This window comes from Protopterus annectens, chromosome 8.part0, assembly GCF_019279795.1.
Source record: "Protopterus annectens isolate FY-2018-M chromosome 8.part0, PAN1.0, whole genome shotgun sequence".
NCBI lineage: Eukaryota > Metazoa > Chordata > Ceratodontiformes > Protopteridae > Protopterus > Protopterus annectens.
In genome coordinates, this window is record NC_056741.1 from 1,091,019,544 (window position 1) to 1,091,042,606 (window position 23,063).

General features: G+C 37.6%; 1 protein-coding gene across 2 annotated transcripts in view; it reads left to right on the top strand.

Moving 5' to 3' along the window:
- The window catches only part of KCNN4 (potassium calcium-activated channel subfamily N member 4), a 785,842-nt gene that overhangs the window by 595,716 nt on the left and 167,063 nt on the right, over positions 1–23,063 (top strand). For both annotated transcript variants that reach the window (XM_044080550.1, XM_044080551.1), the window contains exon 5: positions 9,721–9,856. In XM_044080550.1, the coding sequence (XP_043936485.1) occupies positions 9,721–9,856 (136 nt within the window). The remainder of the gene's footprint in view (positions 1–9,720; positions 9,857–23,063) is intronic.

The following is a 23,063-nucleotide window of genomic DNA, read 5'->3' on the forward strand; positions in this document are numbered from 1 at the left end:
AGATCAAACGTTCAAAATTTTGAGTGCTCGAAGATAAACTTTCAACAACACCGTACGGTGCAGATAGGGAGAATTTCCCTTTCCTGCACTGAAGTGCGGTCTCGGAGTTGGTATATTTAAGTAGGGGGTGCAGGGGGGCTTGCCCCCTGCCTACACTGTTAAAGTGTTTTTTTCTGTGTTTTCTTTTTTTTTTTTTTTTTTATGTTCAAACATCCAAATGTCAAACATTTGGTGTCGACCATGTAATGTTCGACATTTTGGATGTTCGAACATTTAACACAGACCCGATGAGAAGAGGTGGGTGTTTAGTTGCGGCCTGACCTTTGTGTAAAATGAGGTGTCTTTTATTTTTACTGGAATACTTTACACGTGTTTTTGACCTAGTATAGAGAAGCAGTGATCTGCACAATGAACTTTAGTTTTTTGGGGGAATTGCAATGCGGGAGCATAGGAGTGTGGTTTCTGAGACTGTAAGAGGAAGGTTTTCTAATTACTTTAGCTGCTAAGGGAGAGAAAGTCTAGTTGACTAGGAGTCTGAATAGTTGAGATCCTAGGAGAAGGTCAACCCTTTGTTAAACAAGGAACCATTTTGTTTGTTGTTTTTTTAGTGTTTGACAATGGTGTTTAATTTTAGGGAACTGAATAACAAATATACAAATTTTATTGGTTATTGTTTGAATTTGTATAGGGTATGTTTCTGATGCTGATGCTATGAAGGGAAGCCTTTATTTAAGATGGGATAGTAGAAGCCTTTGGCTATAACTGATCCTGATATGGAGGTTTAGTAAGAAAGTGAGAGTTCCTATTGGCCACAAATAGGAAATAACCTTATTCCTTGTGAAGTTAAGGGATGGGTGAAGCCAAATGTCAAGGCATTTAAAAGAGGAAGTATTTTCAACTGGGTGTTGTTGTAGTCACAGATATACAAAGACCTTCCTAAGTATTTTTTTAAGTTTCCTTTTGGTACTAAAAATCCTATTTTTGCTTTTGGTGTAGTTGAGAAGGAGACATTTGATGGAGATGCAGAGGATTACAGCTAGGAAATCTGCTCCAGGTTTGCCTGGAGGTTGGGTACTGAGTTGCTAGTGTGAAATATTACCATATTATCTTGATAGAGAGGGAAAGGGGAGAGGTGAAAGGTCAGTGGGACATTTATATATAAAGCTGGGAAATAGGCAATTATGGATCCTTCGGGTACTTCTGTTTGAAGGCTGATTGACTGAGAAATCAAGATGTGAATTTTGAAAGAGAAGTGGCAATCCATGAGCTAGTTTTGAAACCAAGCTCTGGAAATGGAAATTATGCCTATTTGTAGTAGAATATTGTGGACGTCAAGTATGTTTAGGTTTAATATGAAAGACAGGTCTGTGATAGAGGGGGCCTCTTTAACTTTTTGATGTCTGAGCCTGTCTCGGGTCTACATGAAATTCATTTTGGGGGAATTATTGCTGGGCAAGTTTGTTGTTTAAGGTTGAAGTCGAGCAGAATTTCATTACTGTCATGCTGAATGGACTGAAACATACTTATGCTGAAGTCACCTAAGAGGATGTAGTTGCTTTTGTTTCTTAGTTGGCCTGTAATTTGTTGAATTAGTGTTTTTGGATTTACCAGTTATAGAATTAAGATGGATGTGAGCTACTGAGAGGCATAGTTTATTTATTTATTTATTTATTTGTTACTTTTTGCGGCAATTTGTAGTTGTAGCCAGTAAGGTGAAGTGACAGAGAGTGTGTTAGCTTGAGCTAGGAGTTAGATGCTTAGAGGAGTTGTATAGCATGAAAGGGTTTCACCAATGTTTCTTGTGTTGGATCTACCATCTAGAAAATAATTATAATGTGGAAAAAATGGTATAAGACTGAGTTGTCCTTTTTGATCCAGGACTCGGTTACAGCTGGTATGTCAGGGTTTTGCATTTTAAGGAGTGTGTGAACTTGATCTAGTCTGTTACAAAGGTTTGGGGCATTTATTAATAGACAAGAGAGTTGAGGTAACTCATGCACGGTCTCAATATTGCTTCTGATAAATAGATGAAAACGTTATGGTTGTGAGTTTGTATAGTCTTTTGAGAAATTTTAAGGCATGTTTGTAGAATGACAAACATGCACAGACATTGTACATGCACTATCTAAAGTTCTTAAGTTTTGGCAACAAACCTCTCCTTCATATGATAAGTATTTAGGTATTCATGAGCGTCTTCTGTGTGGATGCATGCGTGAATGGGTGTGCCTTCGTTGAAGGTTGTGCGTCAGGGCTGGTAACTCGGCACATAAAAATCCACTACCAAACATTAGCAGACCGGAGTTCCGCTGTGGCAACCCCAAAAGATAAGGGATAAGCCAAAAGACACAACAACATCACCATAAACAGTCATTTGATATCCACTATATTAGTTATAATACTCTAAATTGAAGAAGAGTTTAATATTTTCATAAATTCCGCTAGAGTCATATGGATATACTGAAGACAGCAGAAGGATGCTCTTTTCTGACAAAGTTATTGCATTATGTTACATTTTCTGAGATAGTAACATTGTTCATTTACATTGCAAGTTATAAAAGTTTGATGTTGTTCATCTTCAGTTAACCTAGTAAAAGTCATGTTTCACTGTTAAAGTTATATAAAATAATAAAGAAAAAGAGATTTAATTATGTCCCAGGTTATCTTTATTATCATTAATCATTATTTTATATTAACTCATAAGTACCTGCAGTTTCAAATACTGGGGAATTCTGAGCTGTTTTGCAAAACTTTTAGTAGAGTTTTAATGTCAGACTTTTTGTGAAGGGATAATAATAGCAACAACAGTAATAAAGATAATAATAATTCCTGTTTGTTAACCAGGAAGAACCCACTGTACACACAATCCCTTTCAGGGACAACCCAGGTGCAATATCTGATTAAGTGACCTGCTCAAGGTCACACAGAATGCAAATGGCGAGTAAGGGAATCAAACCCTATATGCTACAAGAACTAAAGCCCTCAGCCTTAACCTTTGTGTCAAAAGTATGCTTTGTGTTACAATGCATGTAATGATAAAACTATGTACACCTGCAAGTCTGCAAGTAAAAAAAAAGCATGTGTGCGCGCGCGCACACACACACACACACACACATATATATATATATATATATATATATATATATATATATATATATATATATATATATATATATATCTAGATAGATAGATAGTGCCAGTGCTCAACCGGCATGTGGTCGAAAGGCACTTTTCAAATGGCCAGAATGGGTAGTGTAGTTCTAGTATTTGAGTTCAGCATTGTGAAAAGAGATTGCGGTTCAGTGAGGAACAGGGAATTAACCCATTTCCTTGGAGTTGATATATTTAATTTGCAGGGGGGCATAGCACCCTGCAAAATAATATAATTAACGCGCCTTTGACTGTAAAGTGTAATGGTACATTAAGGTGCATAGTATGGGTGACTGATGTCACCTCCTGCCATGCCAAATACATCAAACAATGGATGTCGATGTATACATTTTCACCATGGCTGCTGTTTCAATGTTCCAAATTCAGCATTTCAGGTTGACCATTGTGACCAGTCGACAAATGCAGTATATATATATATATATATGTGTGTGTGTGTGTGTGTATGTGTGTGTGTGTGTGTGTATGTGTATGTGTGTGTGGGCGTGCATGCATGTATGCACATCTATGTATACATGTATAGTGTGACATCTTGCATATTGGAGAGTGAGTGAGTAATGTACCTTTAAAATGTGTGAAGTGACTTCTGTCTCTAAAAATTCTCTTAGCACTTCAGTTAGGAAATTTATTGTGTTACTTTGGTCATGAGGGGTTAAAGACCAATTATTTTAGTGATGTATAAAAGAAGAGTGCCTGTTAGGGCAAGGCAGAAAGTTGATGCTTTGGTTGAAGGTTCGTCATGAGTCAGAATTGGATTTTCGACCAAAGATTCATGGAGTTGGACAGCCTAGTCCAGGCTCATTGTGGATTTAGCCTGTGGAAAGATCAGGCAAAGAATTTCTCTGGCCTTGGGAGCTATGACTCTCTTTTAACTGGCTATTGCTGGAAGGACTGCCTGGTAATAAACATCATAGATGAGTATATATGTGGGCTACAAGCCATTACACTAAAGCATTTTTGACACTAAAAAGTTGAACAGTCTGCCTTTTTATTGTCTTTGCAGAAATAAAGCTTTTTTTTTTTTTACATTTTGGCTCCAGTGTGGCTTTGAGACTAAAATATATATAATCTATATACTGTATATATGTCATGGGCCTCCACTTCAGGAGATTTAAAATATTAGACAAGAAAGGCAAACCAAGGCAGGCAGATGAAGACTGGTTAAACACAAGTCAAACAAAACAAGTAGAAGACAGTTGATACGTTGTTATCAAGAATTTGCACTAATCTATATGATTTGTTGATGGAAGGTAACATTACCAAGGAATTGTTTGAATTTTTTCAGACTGAATATCCTACTATTCCTGTTTTACATGGCCTCCCCAAATTCATAAATCCATGGAAAACCCTCCAATGAGGCCTATTGTCTCTGGCTATGGTTGGGCAACTGAGCCCTTATCCATTTATGTTGAAAAGCAACTGCAACCAGTATTAAAGGTAATACTGTTCTTAGAGATACTAAGCACTTTCTAACATCTTTATTTGAGTGATCCAGTGCCAACACCAGTGACAATTTTCTGTTGGTTACAATGGATGTGGTATCATGTTTTACAGTCATATCCAATGACACAGGGATTGGATTTGTTACTCTGTTTCTGTCTAAATATTCTGATTACAGTGCAGGACATATTTATCTTAGAAGCGTACTTCTTGATTTGATTTTGAACAACAATGTTTTCACTTTTAATGATCAGCTATACAAGCAGATGCTTGACATAGTGATAGGCACATCTTGTGCCAACAGCTATATAAACCTAGTGCTAACTTATTGGGAGACACTCTATGTCTTTAATGAGAGCAACCTTTTTAAGCAGTATAGTCCATACTACGCAAGTTTGTGGATGACATATTTTTTGTATGGGCAAGTTCTGTTTCTATGCTTCATGATTTTGTTGAATACCTGCAACAGACAAACAAGTTCCTACAATTTACCTCTAAGTTTTCTGCTGAGAATATTGAGTTTTTAGATGTTAAAATCATCAAAAAACTGAATGGTTTAGACACTCAAGTTTACAAAAAGTCTTGTAAAAATGTAGTATTTTACATAGGCAGATATACAGCCACAACATATTCCCAGGAATGTCTTGAAAGGACAATTCCTTAGGTATGCCAGGCTCAATGCAAATGATGAATGTATGGCATCTGGTTTGATGAGCTGGCAAATGGTTTTAGTAGTATAGGTTACTAACAGCATGAGATAGATGTAGCATGACAAGGGACTCTGTCTAATAGGAATGCCCAGGCCGAACCATATTTCTCTCATCAAAACCCAGAAGCTAAGAGTTCTAGGGTGTCACAAGGAGACACTCTGAGAATGAGCATTACGTTCTCAAATTATGTTAGCTCTGTCTGTGAAATTATTCAAAAACACTGGCATGTCCTTACATGTGATGATAGGAACAAAACTATTTTAGGTGAGGCTCCTAAATTTTGTTTTAAGAACAATACTTCTTTGAGAAAAATGTTGTGCTATAAATCTGTTCAGTAGGAACCAAGGATTACTAATAGATTAGGAACTCACCATTGTAGAGACTGTAATATGTGTCAGTTTATTGAAACTACTGATAGATTTGAGCATCCTGAGACTAAACAGGTTTATAAATTCAGTTTCTTTGCAAATTGTAAAAGCTGTAATCTAGTTTATTCAGCTAGCTGCACTGTTTGTAAAAGTTTTTATGTTGGTAAAACTAACAGAGCTTTGAAAGCATTTGTGATATGTCTAGAAAAGATAAAATAAATGCACTGCCAAAAACATATTTTAGTTGCTGGAAGTACTCATAAATTTAAGTTTATTGTGCTACAACTTTTTAATGTCAGTATTATAGATGGTGATGTCAGCACTAAAACAGAATGTACTGAAACTAAATGGCTTTTAAAATTTACAAAGTGACAGAATGAAGGGTTTAAATGACTATGTTCCTTTAAGACCCTGCTTAGGCCACGTGACCTTAAGAGGTAGACCTGAAACTGTGTGTAGTTAAGCAGCATTTTATGCCTGTTCTATTAAATCTGATCAAGCACTTTGATAGGTGTGAAGGTGCTTGTTTTTTTTTTACATTTTTATGCTGTTTAATTCAAGATTTTTTATGCAGATTTAAAATATTACTCAGTCAAGAAGCTAGATTGGCTGAGTTTTTGAGTTTTTACTAAGTGGTTTGTCTTTGTGACCTTTTTACCCCTTATTTTGTATACATGTACATCTTTGTCTTCATCTACATATACATATGTGAGTGTGTGTGTTTTTTACATATATATATATATATATATATATATATATATATATATAAAACACACACAGACACAAAATAGATATATATATATATATATATATATATATATATATATATATACACCCATACAGACATACATACCTACTTATACAAGACATTCACCAAAATCAATTGTAGAACACTGCACACTTGTGAAAATTATTTTTAAACAAAAATAAAGGCAATATGCATTAGAAGCTTTTTTACTTTGCAATTGCTTTTGTACAAAGTACTATGATTTCTTCAGACCAAATATAAATGTTTTTTTTTAAACTTTGAAATCTCAAAGTTACAAAAAGGAAACAGCCAATAATTTGTTATGTTTTTAATGTAAGGTAAAATAAGCCAAAAAGAAAACACCCTAATGGACATTAACATATGAAAATATACGTTCAGTCATACTAGAAACATAAGTAGAAAGCTCAAGCAGGTAAATGCTGAGCATGACTAACAATTCACAAACCAAAAAACAACAAACAAGCTCAAGACAAGACACAGATAAAATTTATTCAATAACAAGCTCCACACTACGGCGTAGTTAGACAATAGGATGCAACTAAAGATAATTTTGCTAGCTCTATAACAACATATAATAAACATACAAGGGGAATAGAAGGTATTCTAAAAAGACATTGCCATATACTAGAAGGTAAAACAGCAACAAATATGTCCCAACAAATTCAAATAGACCCAAAAGTAGAGCAGTATCAAAAATAGAAGCCCAAAGTGGAAAGTAACTGGAATGAATGGCAAGACCACAATAAAATAAAATATTCTGTTTTAATAAAAGAAGGTGAGCGCTTTCACAATGGGAACCATTGCTTCATCAGACAACTCATTGACAAGCTGATAGCACATAAATACATTACTTGAATTCAAATTGACCAATCCAATCGCAAACAATGAATTACCGTGGTTACACACAAATAATGCAGACTAATTCCTTAATTGAACATATAGAAACAAAAGGAGAAAGGCATCAATTTAAATTTATGGTATTGCAAATAATAAGTACATCCATTAGAGGTGAAGGATATTGCCATAAAAATGGAAAGAAGGGAATATAATTGCGTAAATAAATTATAAGCTGATATATATATATATATATATATATATATATATATATATATATATATATATATATATATATATATACCCTAGTTTGAATAACAACTTGTTTGAAAAGTAGTAACAGAGATGCTAGCTTTTAGGAAAGGAAGTGTGTCTGTTTCTTAGATTAAAGCATATGATTAAGTGTTTTTAAAGTTATGTGTTTGAAACTGTTTGAAACTGATCTGAGGAAGCATTGTTGTAAAAGCATAGAGCTGGTTGCTGAATAAATGTTATCTATATGTTATCTTACTCTCATTTATTGTTTTTCAGATTTATGTTCAGTCATACCTTAGCTCAATACTGGATACCAGTAGCATAGCTAGGGAGAGGAAAGAGAGACAACTACCCTGGGTGCAGCATGTTGAGGGGTAGAATCAGCCCATCCCAATCACTCTCTAATTCATTACTGGTTTGCACTCAAACATGAGTGCTGTTTTGCTCCTTGTGTGGTCTAAACTGCAGCAACTGCTTGCTATATTCTAGCAAGCAGTTTGGTAGAGTTTAAAAGTTAAAAAAATATATGTTTTTTACTAAAACCTGAGTGCTGTAGTGCTGTAGTGCTCCATGCAGCCAGGGTATAAACTGTAGCAAGATGTTTACTAGAGTTTAAACAAAAGATTAAAAAAAAAAAAAAGTAAAATGTGAGAGCCATAGTTTTCTAGGCTGGCAGGGTAGGCAGGATATAAACTATAACAGCTGTTTGCTACATTTGTCACAAGCAGTTTGCTACATTTTAAAAATAAATATTTTTTTTTTTTTCAACTAAAACATGAGCACTGAAGCACTCGATGCAGTCAGGTATAAACTTTTTTTTTTTATAAAATATATTAAAGGAGGGTTGGGGGGCACAGAAACAGGACCTTAATAGCTGGGGCAGGGGCGGGGGAGAGGTGTGTCATGTACCTGGCCTGAATACTCATATTAAATACCTTTCTACTAAATTACATTTAGAATAGAAAAAAGCATTTAACTACTTGTTTATGCAAGTCCATTTGTGCTTGGAACCTTTGACCTTTGTTGCTGTATGTGTTGGTCAAGAAAACCTTTTTACTACTTGTTCTCTGTCACCTGTGTTAGGCCATGAGTACTTGTTATTGATATTGCTGTCAATCCATAACACAGCTGGGAATTCCAATTGCTGTACCTTTCTACATTAGACTTTGTAAAAGCTAATATTTCCAAACAGTCACCCATTTACTACTAATGTTAGTACTTTGTAGCTACAAACCTTGTAAAATACTGCATTTTACACTGTCACTGAATATGAGTGATGCTTATATTTGTTATTTATTGTGTTCTTTATACTTATGACAATGTTCACATTTGGATATCGGTTAGTTATACTTACACTCTGCTCTATATACTGTTGTTTTCCAGCATGTATTTAATCTGCAACAGTAAAAATGCTTCACTGACTAACCATGTATTTTTTTATTTTTCTAATTTATATTGCTTTTACAGCGGGGGGGGGGGGCTGTCACCTACTCAACCTCCAGTTAGTTGTCAATTTGGTGAAACTCAGAAGTGAAAGGTTGAAAGGGTAGCACGCCCTAACATGTAATCTATCCATATTTTCAAAAGCATCCTAACATCATCATATTACACAGAAAATGAATGTCCATACAGAATCCCCCCCCCCAAAGAAAAACAATTATGCCAATTGCATCATAAATAAAACTACATAGCAGGCATCTTCCTACACATCTAAAGTCACCATATTGTATTTCTATTGAATGAGATGCCCCTCTTAAAATACAACCCTCTGTCCCACCTCTCAGAAGAAGGCAAGGCAGTACTACCAACCTTTCCTCCTAACTGGTCCCCCTGTACCCACATTACCAGTTGTACATGGGTCACAGGTATTGCAAGGGGATATCTTGCCCCTACAGTTGTTAGCTGATATATAAAAGTAAACTATAGCTCACCATTCCATGATATTAATGAGTTCAACAGAAAATCTATGGCATTGCAGAACATTTGAAATTGTTTTATGACAAGAGGCTGAGAAGCAGAACCCACATGTCCTTACTGTTAGACTTTTAACATTTTCTTGTGATTTGTTGTGTCTGATAAATAGATTTGCTTGCCTTATTGTGAATAAAACCATTTCAGTTAAGAAATCTATGGATTTTGATAACCTCTTATACAAATATTTTTGGTTCTGTTCCTGTAGACAATATCCAGATGCAGCAGGTAATATTATGGGAGCACTATGGCTCATTCCAATTACATTTCTCACCACTGGATATGGAGACTTGGTGCCATATACACTATGTGGGAAGGCAGTCTGTTTAATCACAGGAGTTATGGTAAGTCAGCATCCCCTGCTGTTTTTAAACTAACAGAATAACAACATTTCAGTTGCTGAAGAATAATGTTGCTCTATTGTCAAATCAAGTGCAGCACATGATTAGCTATTGTGCAGTGGCCAAAAGGATACGTATTTGAACTTACATTTGATTAATCATGCATGCATTTCAGTTTGTCTAGCTGCTGTTTTTGTTTACAGCCCATTTACTTTCTGCTTCCTGTTAGATTTTGTATATTTTCTGTCTTTATTTATTTTATTTAGTACATTGTGTGTTTGTGAAATTATCTTCCTTGTCAGTTATCACCTATATGTCTTTTTGTTTATTTTTATTATTTATACTCATTCCTGTTTTTAATGTACAGTGTTTAGGTATAAGTATTTTAATAAAAATGTAACTGAAGTTGATCTTAAACTGATCAGCTCAAAATGCTTGTTCTTATAAGCATCTCCATGCAAATGACATGTATTTCATCATGTCATACCCTTTTTAGCAATATTTTTATTATTAAATTGTGGTGCACTACCACACACACTTTGTATGTCTTGCATCTGTAATTAGACCCCCCCCCCCATACATTTTTGTATTAATTTGTAACGCTCTCAAATGTAAACACTGACATTTCCCAAGTGTTTGGGTAAAATAAAATAAGAAAGGAAGCATGCTGGATCATGCAGGCTTGCAGTCATACTGTAAATGCTGCATATTTTGAAGCTGCTCCTACCAATAACCACTTTATCTCACCATCAAACCAGTCTAATGTTGCCGAAAGTGGGACGTTTTTTATGGAAACATGAGACTTTGCAGGACAAAGCATACCTACAATCGGTACAAAAGGACTGGGCTTGATTTTTCTGCAAAAATTAAATATTTTTTGTAGAATCTGAGGTGCTTCTGTTTTTTCATACAGTATTAAGTTTTACAAATGGAAAATAATTGTGTTATACAGCTATTTGAGGAAATTTAAGAAGTGTTTTTTACCTTAAAATTTCAGGTGTTTGCAGTTTTTCATGGTTGTTTTTGCAGAACACAGCTTCCCAAATAAGGAACTTCCTGCATAAAGTTGGACATGTTGTAACTTTAGGCCAGTCTGAGGAAGTTTATTGAGTACAAGTAACAACAGCCAGTTAATTAAAGCTAATATCCTCCAATATCTGTGTAACAGACATATTTGTTCAAGCCATTCTGTGCTCATGATCGTACTGATTATAAGACGGCTGTTATGGCATAGCATGGTACATGTCATAACTAGTAACTGCCTTTGTACCACAGTACATGTTATAACCAGTGATTGCCTGTGTATGGTGGTACATGCTGTTATGACATAATAAGTGATTGCCTATGTACCATTGTTTGTGATTCTGGTGCTGCACTGAACATGAGGGAAATAATTTGCTATTTGCCTTGTTTTTCAGAAAATTAATGTATGCATGTTAATCAGCAACAGCTAACAGCCCAGTGGCTGTGGAGTCCATTTTATCCAACTATTTATTCTTTATTTAAAAGAAAAAGTAAAAAAAAGATGCATGCACACACACACACACACACCACAGACACACACATTCACACATACACAAATACGCACACACGCACACACACATGCACACACACAAATACGCACACACACATGCACATACACACACACACACACACTCATACACACACACACACACACACACACACACACACACACACACACACACACACACACACATTCACACACACTATTTCACATCAGCTGTACCTACTGTTAGAAGTCAAAAGGTTTGATGCAGTAAAAAAATTCATTATTCAAGAACTTCATCTATTGCCACTGTACAGCATATATAAAATCATTATGTAGTTTGAAATTGTTACACTGTATATGCATTTATAGGATACCTCTCAAGTTCACTGCTCAAGAATTCTGAACAAAGCATTGTACCCATAATATTGTTTTCCTCTGTAATATTGTTAATTTGTCTCTATTCGTATGTATTTGTATGTCTGTTTGGGGCTTTTCCCCTCGGTTCTCCACTGAAAAAGGGTAATTCTTACCCAGCTGGGCCAACCCAGTTAACAAATGCAAATAAATAAATAAATACATACATACATAATGGGGAGGTAAAGGTCTAAAATGAGGGGCAGTTTGTTTTTTTTTCTAAATGACTCTAATTCACTTTAAAAAGTTAATAGAGCAACAGGTTTTGCATCAACACAATTTCTGAATAATAAGAAATATGAAACTCTAATGTCTGGCATTACTGAGTATCTTTAGTTCTCAGTTTTTAACCAGTTTAAAACAAAAATATGAAGGACATGGCAACAATATGAGACAAAATCATGAATGTTCTGCAAAATCAAATACAGTTGAGAGATATGGCTTACAGTTATGTGTTGCATACCCTTCCCTGCATTACTTACCAGTAGTTTTAATCGACATTAAGGGTTTTAGTATTAGTTGGTCTGACTGTGTTTATTATAGCACTCAGAGATGGGTTGCTGGGAGTTCTGCTGTGGCACCCCTAACCGGGAAAACCCTAAAGAGTTTTTACTCTTCGGTGCTATTTTAAGTAATTGTTAAGAGTACTGGAGGCCATAGATCTCATTCACTGAATACAGTAGATGCATTTCTGCCTGACTCTTCTGGATGCACTTTCTCCCTAATTAACAGTATCTGTGTTGTCTGTAAGTGTGACGGGGGTTGATACTTTTCTTAACACTAACTAGTCCTTAAGAAGGGATTAAGGGAACTCCAGTCCCCTTATAAACAGTGTGGTGGGGAATAACATTTGCAGAAGGTGTAAACTGCTGTTGAAGTATAACTAATTAAGTAATAAATGCTGTAGTATAATGTACCATATAAAATATCCTGACACAGTAAACTACCTGTCACTGCAATTACTCTACAGTTTCTTATGGACTACCAAGCAACAGGGCACAGCTATACAGTTCACATAGCACGGTCTAGTGTTCTTAGCAATTGTTTTATTTTAATCAATTGTCTGAAGCTTGTAATGTTGCATGAGATTACCTATATGGTTATCTTGCAAAGGTACTGCAAGATGTTTAGTTGCCATAACTGTACATTGCAACAAAATACATTTGCTTTCTGGGGTGGTGGGGCTACATGTGTGGGGGGGGGGCTACTATCTGAAAGTTGGTGCACACAACCAAAAATTCTGACAACCCTTCTTACTTTTAATATTCAGAATATGTCCAGTGTCTGTCAGCATCCAAACATTTTCATGAACATTGTGCACAGTTTAGATATCATGAATGCTGGGACATGTATTGTGAATATATTAAAATGATTTCAAAGGTGAATGAGTAAATTAAATGGTTCTCCTATCAATGAGCAAAGTGAGCAAATGTGTACATTAGAATATCTTGTATAAAGGAAAGAAAATATCTAAATAAGGTACCATAATGGATGAGAAAATAAATTAAAAATTTAATTAATAATTAGAAAAGAGGTTATATTAAAAACTGTGTGTGGCACCATGGATAGCATTGTCACCTCACAGCAAGAGGTTCTCAGTTTGATTCTCAGTTGGGGTGCCTTCTGTGCGGAGTCTTCATGTCCTCCCTGTATTTGCGTGGGTTTGCTCTACTTTCCTCCCACATTCTAATGACATGCAGTAGGTGGATTAAACACTCCTAAGTTGGCCATAGGTGCAAATGTGTGGTGTGGCAGAATTACTGCAGCAGGCCTAGCCACCTAGCATTGTAAACCTTGGTTCTAGATGATTATCCCTGTTGAAGTGACACCCCAACGCCTTGTGGGAAAAGGGATTGTGGCTAGATGGATGGAAAGAATAGAATTTAGCTAGCACAACTTTATGTAGATAGAGCAGTAAAAATGTGCAATGGTTAGCACTGCTGATTCACAGCTCTTAGTTCTTTGGTTTGATTCCCAGATGGGGTGTCTTCTATACAGAGTCTGCATGTCCTCTCTCTAGCTATAATTGTTTTTACCAAATGCTCTGCTTTCCTCCCATATGCAGAAGACATGAGGTCTGGTAAACTGCAGATCTTGCTAATTGCCCAGATGTTGGTGTATAGATGTATGCATGTGGTATGTGAGTGCTTGTGATGTGTGTCCTGTGATGGATCATTATCCCACGCAGAGGACTAGGTCTCTTGCATTGCATACTTTGCTTTCTGCAATAGGCTCCAGTTGATTTGTGACCCAAATAGGAGAAAGCAGCTATCAGTGAATCAATTACCGAATGAAGACCTTAATGTAGATACATTATGAAAGACAGATTTAAAAGCAAAGACAGATCTGAAACAACCAAGTTACTGAAATCAAGCATAATGCATATTTCTTGGCACATATATGAAAAATATGAAGAACACGGAAGCACTGAAAAGTCTCTTGTTAGGCAAAAAGGCAGTAATATTTATGATATGGACATTACCAAAATGTATGGTGGTTGCTTCAGTATCACTAACATAGCGTCAATACAGTTAAAGACTGTGCTAAGGGCAAACTTACAGAAGTAGGTTTGGACAGCAAGTACAGGAAATTACTATGTGAACCCTGACATGTTTAATCTTATTAGTTAAAATGTAAAATGAACCTTCAGCTAATACATTAACACATTGTCTACAACTGTCTTATTCCTTATATATACTCACAATACCCCCACTTATCCTATATTTATAGAGTGCACTAATGGAGATGCACATAGGTGTGTTACATTACTGTAACCTCCTTCATTAAACTACACAACAAAACAAAAGGGTGATGCTGCCCAGCAATTTATTTAGACTTCAATACGTGTGCATCGTATACCTGAATCAAGTAGCTAGATCAATTCCAGCATCAGTGCGGCAGGATATTGTAATGTCTATCAGCCTTTCAGAAATAAATTCCTGATGTTCTTTCTTACACGGTCACATTTTAGTGTTGTGTCCTGTTGTGGTGCTACTGTTAATCTGGAATATGATAGCTCCTTCCATCTTGTTAGTGCACCTGACTGTTTCCCCATCCTCTTTCTCAATATTCTCTGATTTCTTTAATTTTCTCCTTGAAAGGTTTAACAGATTATCCTTTCACTAACATGGTTCCTGAAAACTGCATGGCTGTAAGCTGACAGAGTCCTTTCAAATGTGTGGTATACTTGTATATTAACATCTTGCCATGGTCTCAGTTATTGAAAACATATTTGCATTAATTTATGATGACTAAAGTGAGAATATTGTTTGTTGAATGTTGCAATGAACATAATTTCTCAAAATGGCAACTGACCAAAACATGCAGGAGAACAAAAAAAAGTTTTGGGGCACAACTCTGAGGTCACTATGTCATGAAGAAATGGGTTGTGCCCTGATGCACTGAATGTTAGGAAAAATCCATTTGCTAGGTCCAGTTAAATGGGTTGTGTCTTATTAAGCTGTGACACAATGAATATAGATACCTTTTACCCTTTCATGTATTCCAAAGCTTCTTCAATACATCCTTGAAATCCACTGACTTGAGACTGTGTTCTCAATCCAACTAATATCCAAGATTTTTTGCTTCCTTCTTTAAATGAGTTCTAATATTACATGTCACCTGTACAACAGGTAATGTTTCTTATGCTTTCCACCACCTGCCACCTGTCACAAATATCATGATGGAGTCATTCATCTGCAGTGGCACTGAAAAATGTACTAGACAAAATAGCTCTAAAACTCATTAGTCAGGTCATTTACTCATCCCCAGTCATTCAAATAATCACGCTCAGCTGACATCTGCCCTTTTATTTTATGGTCCTTTTTAATATGCTTACCAACATATACTCAATCCCCAAGCTACCTATCTTCTGACCAACTTCTTCTGAACCTGTATCAAATGGTTTGCTAAAATTAAAGCATGCTATATTTTCCAGCACTACCACACTCCTCCACTAAACATATGGACACACACACATGCATGCGCACACACACACACACACACACACACACACACACACACACACACACACACACACACGCATGCACATACAAATATCAGACATATGCACATTCAGACGTACTGCTGCCTGAAACTAGCTGTTGTGGTTGTATTATCCAGGAGAAAAGTACTACTGACTTTAATTATATCCTAAAATTCTGTCAGTGTTCCATACTAGCAATGTGTGTGTACGTGCATGTATATATATCTATCTATATATATCTCTATATATATATTTATATGGGTCTACTTCATATGACCTAAATTTCATTATGACTGAAATTCATTTGACTGAGACCAAACCAATGAAAGTTCAAAAGACTGAAAGCTCATTTAACTGAAACTCATAACACTAACACATTAAAGTAAAAGGTATATGCCCTTTTCCCCACTGTTGTGCGATCCTGGAGTTAGTATATATAGTTAGGGGGGTGTGGGGGGGGGTGAAGCCCCCCTACATACTTTATACGTTTTAAACCATACACATGGATATTTATAACTGCAATGAATAACTCTTTGCAGAAAACAATATTTACCTAAACTATGTGGGGGGATCTGACCACCACAACCCCCCAATGTGGGGGACTGTGCCCCCCACACCCCCCTAACTATATATACTAACTCCAGGATCGCACTACAGTGGGAAAAAGGGCATATACCATTTACTTTAATGTATCAGTGTTATGAGTTTCAGTCAAATGAGTTTTCAGTCTTTTAACTTTCAGTGTTTTGGTCTCAGTCAAATGAATTTCAGTCAAATGAAATTTAGGTCATATGAAGTAGACCCATTTATACTTAGGTGTACCACATGTAATCTAAAATATCCAAAGTCGACTGCAAAAATATCATTTGCAAAACATCAAAAACACCATACTCTACTGCACATGTGCCAGGAAACAGCCTCAGTGCATACACCACCCCCCCCTCCGCATCCCCTGCTAATTATATATACTAATTTTCAGATCACACAAATATAGGATAAATGAAAATTTCCTAACCCAGAGAATTGTGCAGCCTCACATACCTGCCAATCAGTTGTTTCGTCAACCAAATGCTATCAACCCAACAGACAATCTACACATATCAAGACCAAGGTGCAAGAGATCAGCAGAGCCAGGTCCACCACAGGAGATGAATCACCAATACATAAGATGCTCAGAGGTGAATGAGATGCTGGTATCCCTATCTGGGGGCATGTGATCAGCCCCCTTATACCTGGCAGTGGTTTGAATGTGGAAGCTGGACTAGTGATTGCCCAGTTGTCCGTAGAGGAATGCACAGTATATTAGTAATAGTAATAGCAGGTACATTTCTATGTTGTCCACTGATCTATATATGATATGGACTTATTAACACAGCACCTTTGCATATGTGCTTTCAAAATACGTCAGGGCTGCAGCCATAACACCCTGCACTAAATCAATTTATTTATTTATTTAACATTTGTTGACTGGGAAAGTCCAACTAGAACAGAGCTTATTTTCAGCGGAGGCCCAGGGAGAAATGCACCACACGCATGTCTTTGGAAAGTGGGAGGAAACCAGAGTACCTGAAGGAAACCCATGTGAATACAGGGAGGACATGTAGACTCTGCACAAAAGGCACCTTAGCTGAGAATTGAACCAGAGAACCTCTTGCTGTGAGGTGACAACACTAACCACTGCATCACTGCACCACCCATACAGGGTAAGTATGTATCCATACACTGTTTAAGAAATGTCATGTACTAGTATATGTGACACAGTTTGGTTGTATGAGGCAAATGTTTCTACACTATCACCGTATGTTGTCTTTATGCTCTCACAGGTTCCACTGATAGAGGGTCCAGCACAAGACAGTTCTGATGTCAGCAGGTCACCTGCACCTGACAATGGTGGCAACAGCAAATGACAGTCAGATGATGCAGTGGTACTATTAGAACAGTAACACTAGTGGTCTTACACACATCCTCCTCATATGGAGTGATGGTGGTGGGGCAGGCCAGACTTGCATCACTAGACATTCTGTAGATGTAAATGCCACTCAGGCTACACTGGAGTCACCTCCACTGACAGAATCCATTAGACACACTCCCCCAATGAGTGTGCACACACTGTAGGGGAGTGATTTGTTGATGGGCATCACCACCATGAATTCAGGTATTTCCCTAACCTAGGTACCACACTTAGCTCAGTGATACAGGCATAGACAGCTGTTACATGGAGTATGGTATAGATGATGAGTGTGTGATGCATGACTTGTGACAGGCCTTGTAAGAGTTGCATGCACTGTAGGATGATCTGCATCACATTAGTGTAAACCTTGCTCCTCAGCTCATTGGTGATCAACATAGCATCCATGAGTCAAGTTGCACCGGCCATCCTTTGTGCCTTTGCAGACCATAACAAATGTAGCTGAGCAAGATTCTGGATGTGGGAGTGACAGACTTATGTGGATTTCACCTGCCATTCCAGAGATTACATCACTGCCACACACCCCCCCCCCCGGCCACAGTAGGAAACACATCTGGGTCTGACCATTCTCATCATTGTAGATGGTGACATTCCTCAAGCTCCACCCTGGGACCTCTTACCAGGCCACCCAGTCAAAGTTTCCACAGATGTACACCATTCATATCTCCTGTTAACCAACAACGTGCCTGTTTGTAAATGGTTCTTATCCATGTCATGAATACCATCCATCTTTTATTTCTTAACACAGAACACCGCATTAGGGTTCCTATAAATTCTCCTGAATTACTAGACATTCCCTTATGCAGAACCTATCAAGTCCTAAACATGCAGGTGCCCACAATGTACATGGCCAACATCTGCATTATGGCAGCACCACCTCACCACTGGAGGATGTGATCCCTGACTCCCACCATTCTGGTACCTGCTTGGGTGATTACCATATCAACATCTTGTTATTCTAGCCATTATGTTAGTATTGCTGTCATCCATCATTGTGCTGCACCCCACTTGTGCAAATAATGATGACTGTCTTGCCCATCCACTAGCCTTTGTGGGTAAGGTAATATTTGATGTGCTTCATAGCCAGTCAATGCACTGTAGTGCATAGTCTGAATGTGATGATTCATGTAGCAGTTGTGAACCACACATCTTGTTTTTGCCAGTGCTGCAATATACTGCTCCAACCCTGCCTTGCTTTCTTCAATGACTCTGTGTCCCACTCCTCAACTGCTGCTGCTGTCACAGGTCTGTCAGGCATTACCATGATGTTCCAATGCTGTAGCTGCTTGCATGCTACCATATTATGTAACATGGCACATTCCATGAATATCTGACTGCAGGTCTCAGGTATGTACTGCAGTGCACCACCAGATGAATTCAAGCAGGTGAAGAATCTCTTAAAGAGTCCAAATGTATGTTTAACAATGTTCTGCAACTGAAAATGCGTGGAGTTTATGGTATCTCAACCATAGTTGGGGGGGATAAGGGGGTCATCATCCATGGTTCCAATACATATCCAAAGGTTCTACTATGAATTGCCAACTTCCACAAAGCTAGCAATCCATGCTACTGAGAAATAAAGACTGAAACACAGAATTGTGAAAATGTTAACTTTGTTTTTTTTTTTTTAAGGAGGCAAGTCTCCCCACACTCTCAAATGTGCCTGAGTATATATATATATATATATATATATATATATATATATATATATATATATATATATATATATATATATATATAAATTCCATGGTTGCACCAACTCGAAGATGGGAGATATCTCCCAAAAGTAAGCAATCACTGCCAGAGCACACTTAGAAATTGCACCAGCAATGATTTCTTGTGGGAAAAAGTAATCAGCGTTCTGTCTTGTGATATGTTTTCTGTGGGCCAAAGAAGCTTGAGAAATGTTACCTCAAGTAATTGTAGAGGAGCCATATCCAACATCACCTAAAACACAAAATATCGAGCACTATTAAAAGTGACTTACTTGAATGGGAACTGTATATCAAGGCTCGTGTACTCTCCATTGTGTGGACCTACCAATAGATCCCCATAAGAGAAGTCATTCCTAGAAAAAAACTGGTAAATGTGACACATGAATCTGATCTCAGAATCATGGTAACTGCCAGATAGTGATAAGGCACATTCTTTATAATACCCTATATATTGCACATCACTGGCATTTGGAGTAGAAGCCCTATCAGTTGATGTACTGGATATCAAGTGGAGCAGTTGAGGCCTTCATGTTAATGTGTGTGCATTCAGTGACTCTGAAGACATTGTGTAAATGGGCCATGTTGTAAAATGCCTACATAGTAATGGCTTTATTCTCTACTGCCTATGGAAACCATCCTTTTTTGCCATTCTGTATTTTGGGCATTATGCAGCATCATGTCAACGAACTGATGTAATAGCCACAAGGCTGATGCCTGCAACATTCAGAACATGTCCCCTGTCAGATCATGAAAGATCCACATAGAAAATATGGTTATACTGGACATACATCATTTTCCACTAGGATGGGAAGTGCACACATGTTCCTTGATTCCATATGTGGACAGCATAGGTCTGCTAACTCCTGCATGGTTTCTATCCACACAGAAGTGATCAACAATGTCTTGATGGTGGAGGTGATGGCATGCTAGCCATTGGCAAGCCCATCTGCACTATGCAGGGGGATGAGGTGCAATGCTGCAGGCACTTGTTTAGACAGCAGACCGTAGCACTTGTTGTTCAGCTCTATCTACTGCTATTCCTAGCACATTAATACAAGCAAAGCTACTCACATAAAAAAAAATCATGGTTTTCGAAACAGATGAGTAAAGCAGCTCATAGCACTGGATTTATGCATCTCTCTCAATCACTCCACCATGTTTGATTTAGTCACTTGCATATGCAGTGAGTTTCATTGCATGTAGTCACTCATTTGCTTTGATTTTATTCATTAATTTGCATACTATGAATACTGTGCTAATTTTCTCAGAGCACAAATGCACTATGTGTCTCTGAATCACCCCTTTTTGACAGATTTCCACTCCACATGCTATTTTGTTTGACATGCACTAGAAGTTTTTGAATACCACCATCTATAGTTCAGCCATAGCATTAAATCCAACTATTCTTTAAATCACAGACTTGTAGATACCAAGCATTTTTCTCTATGAAAATTCAGCCCCCTATCAAATATGTATAAAAATAATGTTAATTAAAAATCTTGAGTCATGAATTTTATCCACTTGGCTAGTATAATATTAGATCAAATATGTATATAAATAAATATATATATATATATATATATATATATATATATATATATATATATATATATATATATATATAGGGTCTATATTAGAACACGGAACATTCAAAAAGTCGAGTGTTCTAATATCGAATCCTAGGAATCAAAAATTCAAAACATCAAACATTCAGAACAGCATATTTTTTTCCGAGGGAAAAAATTTGCTGTTCCAAAACACATACACACAACACAAGTGCACCAAACAAACAGCAATCCACACACATACACCTAAACTCTTACGTATAACCCTACACTAAACTATACATACACCACTAACTATCCACTTACCTTAACCCAAGCCCTAACCCTATCGCACAGTCAACTCACCCACGCCCTAACCCTAACTCACTTACCCCACCCTAACCCTCACGTCCACACAATCGCACACTTACCTGGCCCGCACCCTAACCCTAACTCACCTAACCCGGCCTAACCCTCACGTCCACACAATCACACACTTACCTGAACCCGACCCGTAACTTTCCACCACAGCACTGAAAATACCAAAGCAACAGAAACGGACAACCAAATTATTTCCCAAGGAAAAAATTTGGTTTTCTGTTTCTTCGCTGAAAATGGGTCGATATTAGAACACTCGACATTTTGAATGTTCGGTGTTCTAATATAGACCCTATATATATATATATATATATATATATATATATATATATATATATGTATGTATATACACATATCTCAAGTTCATATGTTCATAGGTGTATACTAGGCTAATGGTGTCCTGGAGCCCTTACAAGCCTTGCCCAAAAAAATTTGCCCAGGCACCATGCCGCCTGATGTTAGTTCACAGTGCCTCTATCCAGTAGGACAACTGGTGTGATCCCTAGGGTGAACTTTCTCTTACCCATCCACTCGTCAAGACTTCTCTTGAATAGGGCCAGCAAGGTGCTCTGGTTGACATGAATGGGAAGCTTATTCCAGAGTATGGGCAGTCTTCGGGAAATGAACTTGTCCCTCCAGCATGTTCTGTTAATTGTGGTAATGAGGTTGTGATCTCTGAAACATGTGGCATGGGGGGAGTGAGATTTCTTTAGGTCTTGCATTCCAAGTAGGGCTGGGTCAGACATGGCTTTGTAAGTCAAGAAGAGGTCACCTCTAAGTAGATGATAAATGACTGAAAACAGCTGAAGTTTCTGGAGTCTGTCCATGTAGGGCATGTGTTTAAGGCCTAGGATCTTTTTTGTGAGGTACTTTTGTGGCCTCTCCAGCTGTTTTAGGTGTCTGGTCAGGTACATACCAAACAGGGCGTTATATTCGATGACTGGTCTAATGAGGGATGAGTAGAGAGGGATGATGACCTCTTTGTTTCTGGATGTGAAACCTTTGGTTAGAAGATGTGTCACACAGAAGGACTTTCTGACCACAGTGGCAATGTGGTGGTCGAAGGTGAGGTGGCTGCCAATCTGGGTACCCAGATCTCTTATGGCCCCTTCAGTGTTCAGTGGGTTCCCATTAACATGGTAATTTGTGGGAACTGAGTTTTTTCCAAAGGGGATGATAATGCATTTTTTGGCGTTAAGCTTCAGGACATGGTTCCGACATCAGTCATTGGTCTCAGAGAAGCTCTTTTGTAGAATGTCTGCATCACCTGGGGAGTTGATAATGACTCCTAGCTTGCAGTCATCAGCAAACTTGGTCAGCCAGAGTCCTTCTGTGTTGGCCTGGATGTCTGAGAAGTAGATGTTAAACAGCAGAGGGCCCAGGACCGTGCCCTGTGGGACTCCACTCATGACTGATCGACAGTCTGACTTGGAATCAGCAACTTTCACTCTGTGGGTCCTGTCTGTGAGCCAATTTGCAACCCACCTAGTGATGTAAGGATTGCTGCCTAGTTTGCTGAGTTTATCAATGATACCTGAGTGGGGAATGGTATCAAAGGCTTTGGCCAGGTCAAGGTAGGCTGTATGCACTGGCTTACCCTCATCCACAGCCTTGGTGACTGCCTCGAAGACATCAACCAGGTTCAGCAGGAAGGATGTCCCCTTGACAAAGACAAACTGTGTGGGGTCAAGAGTT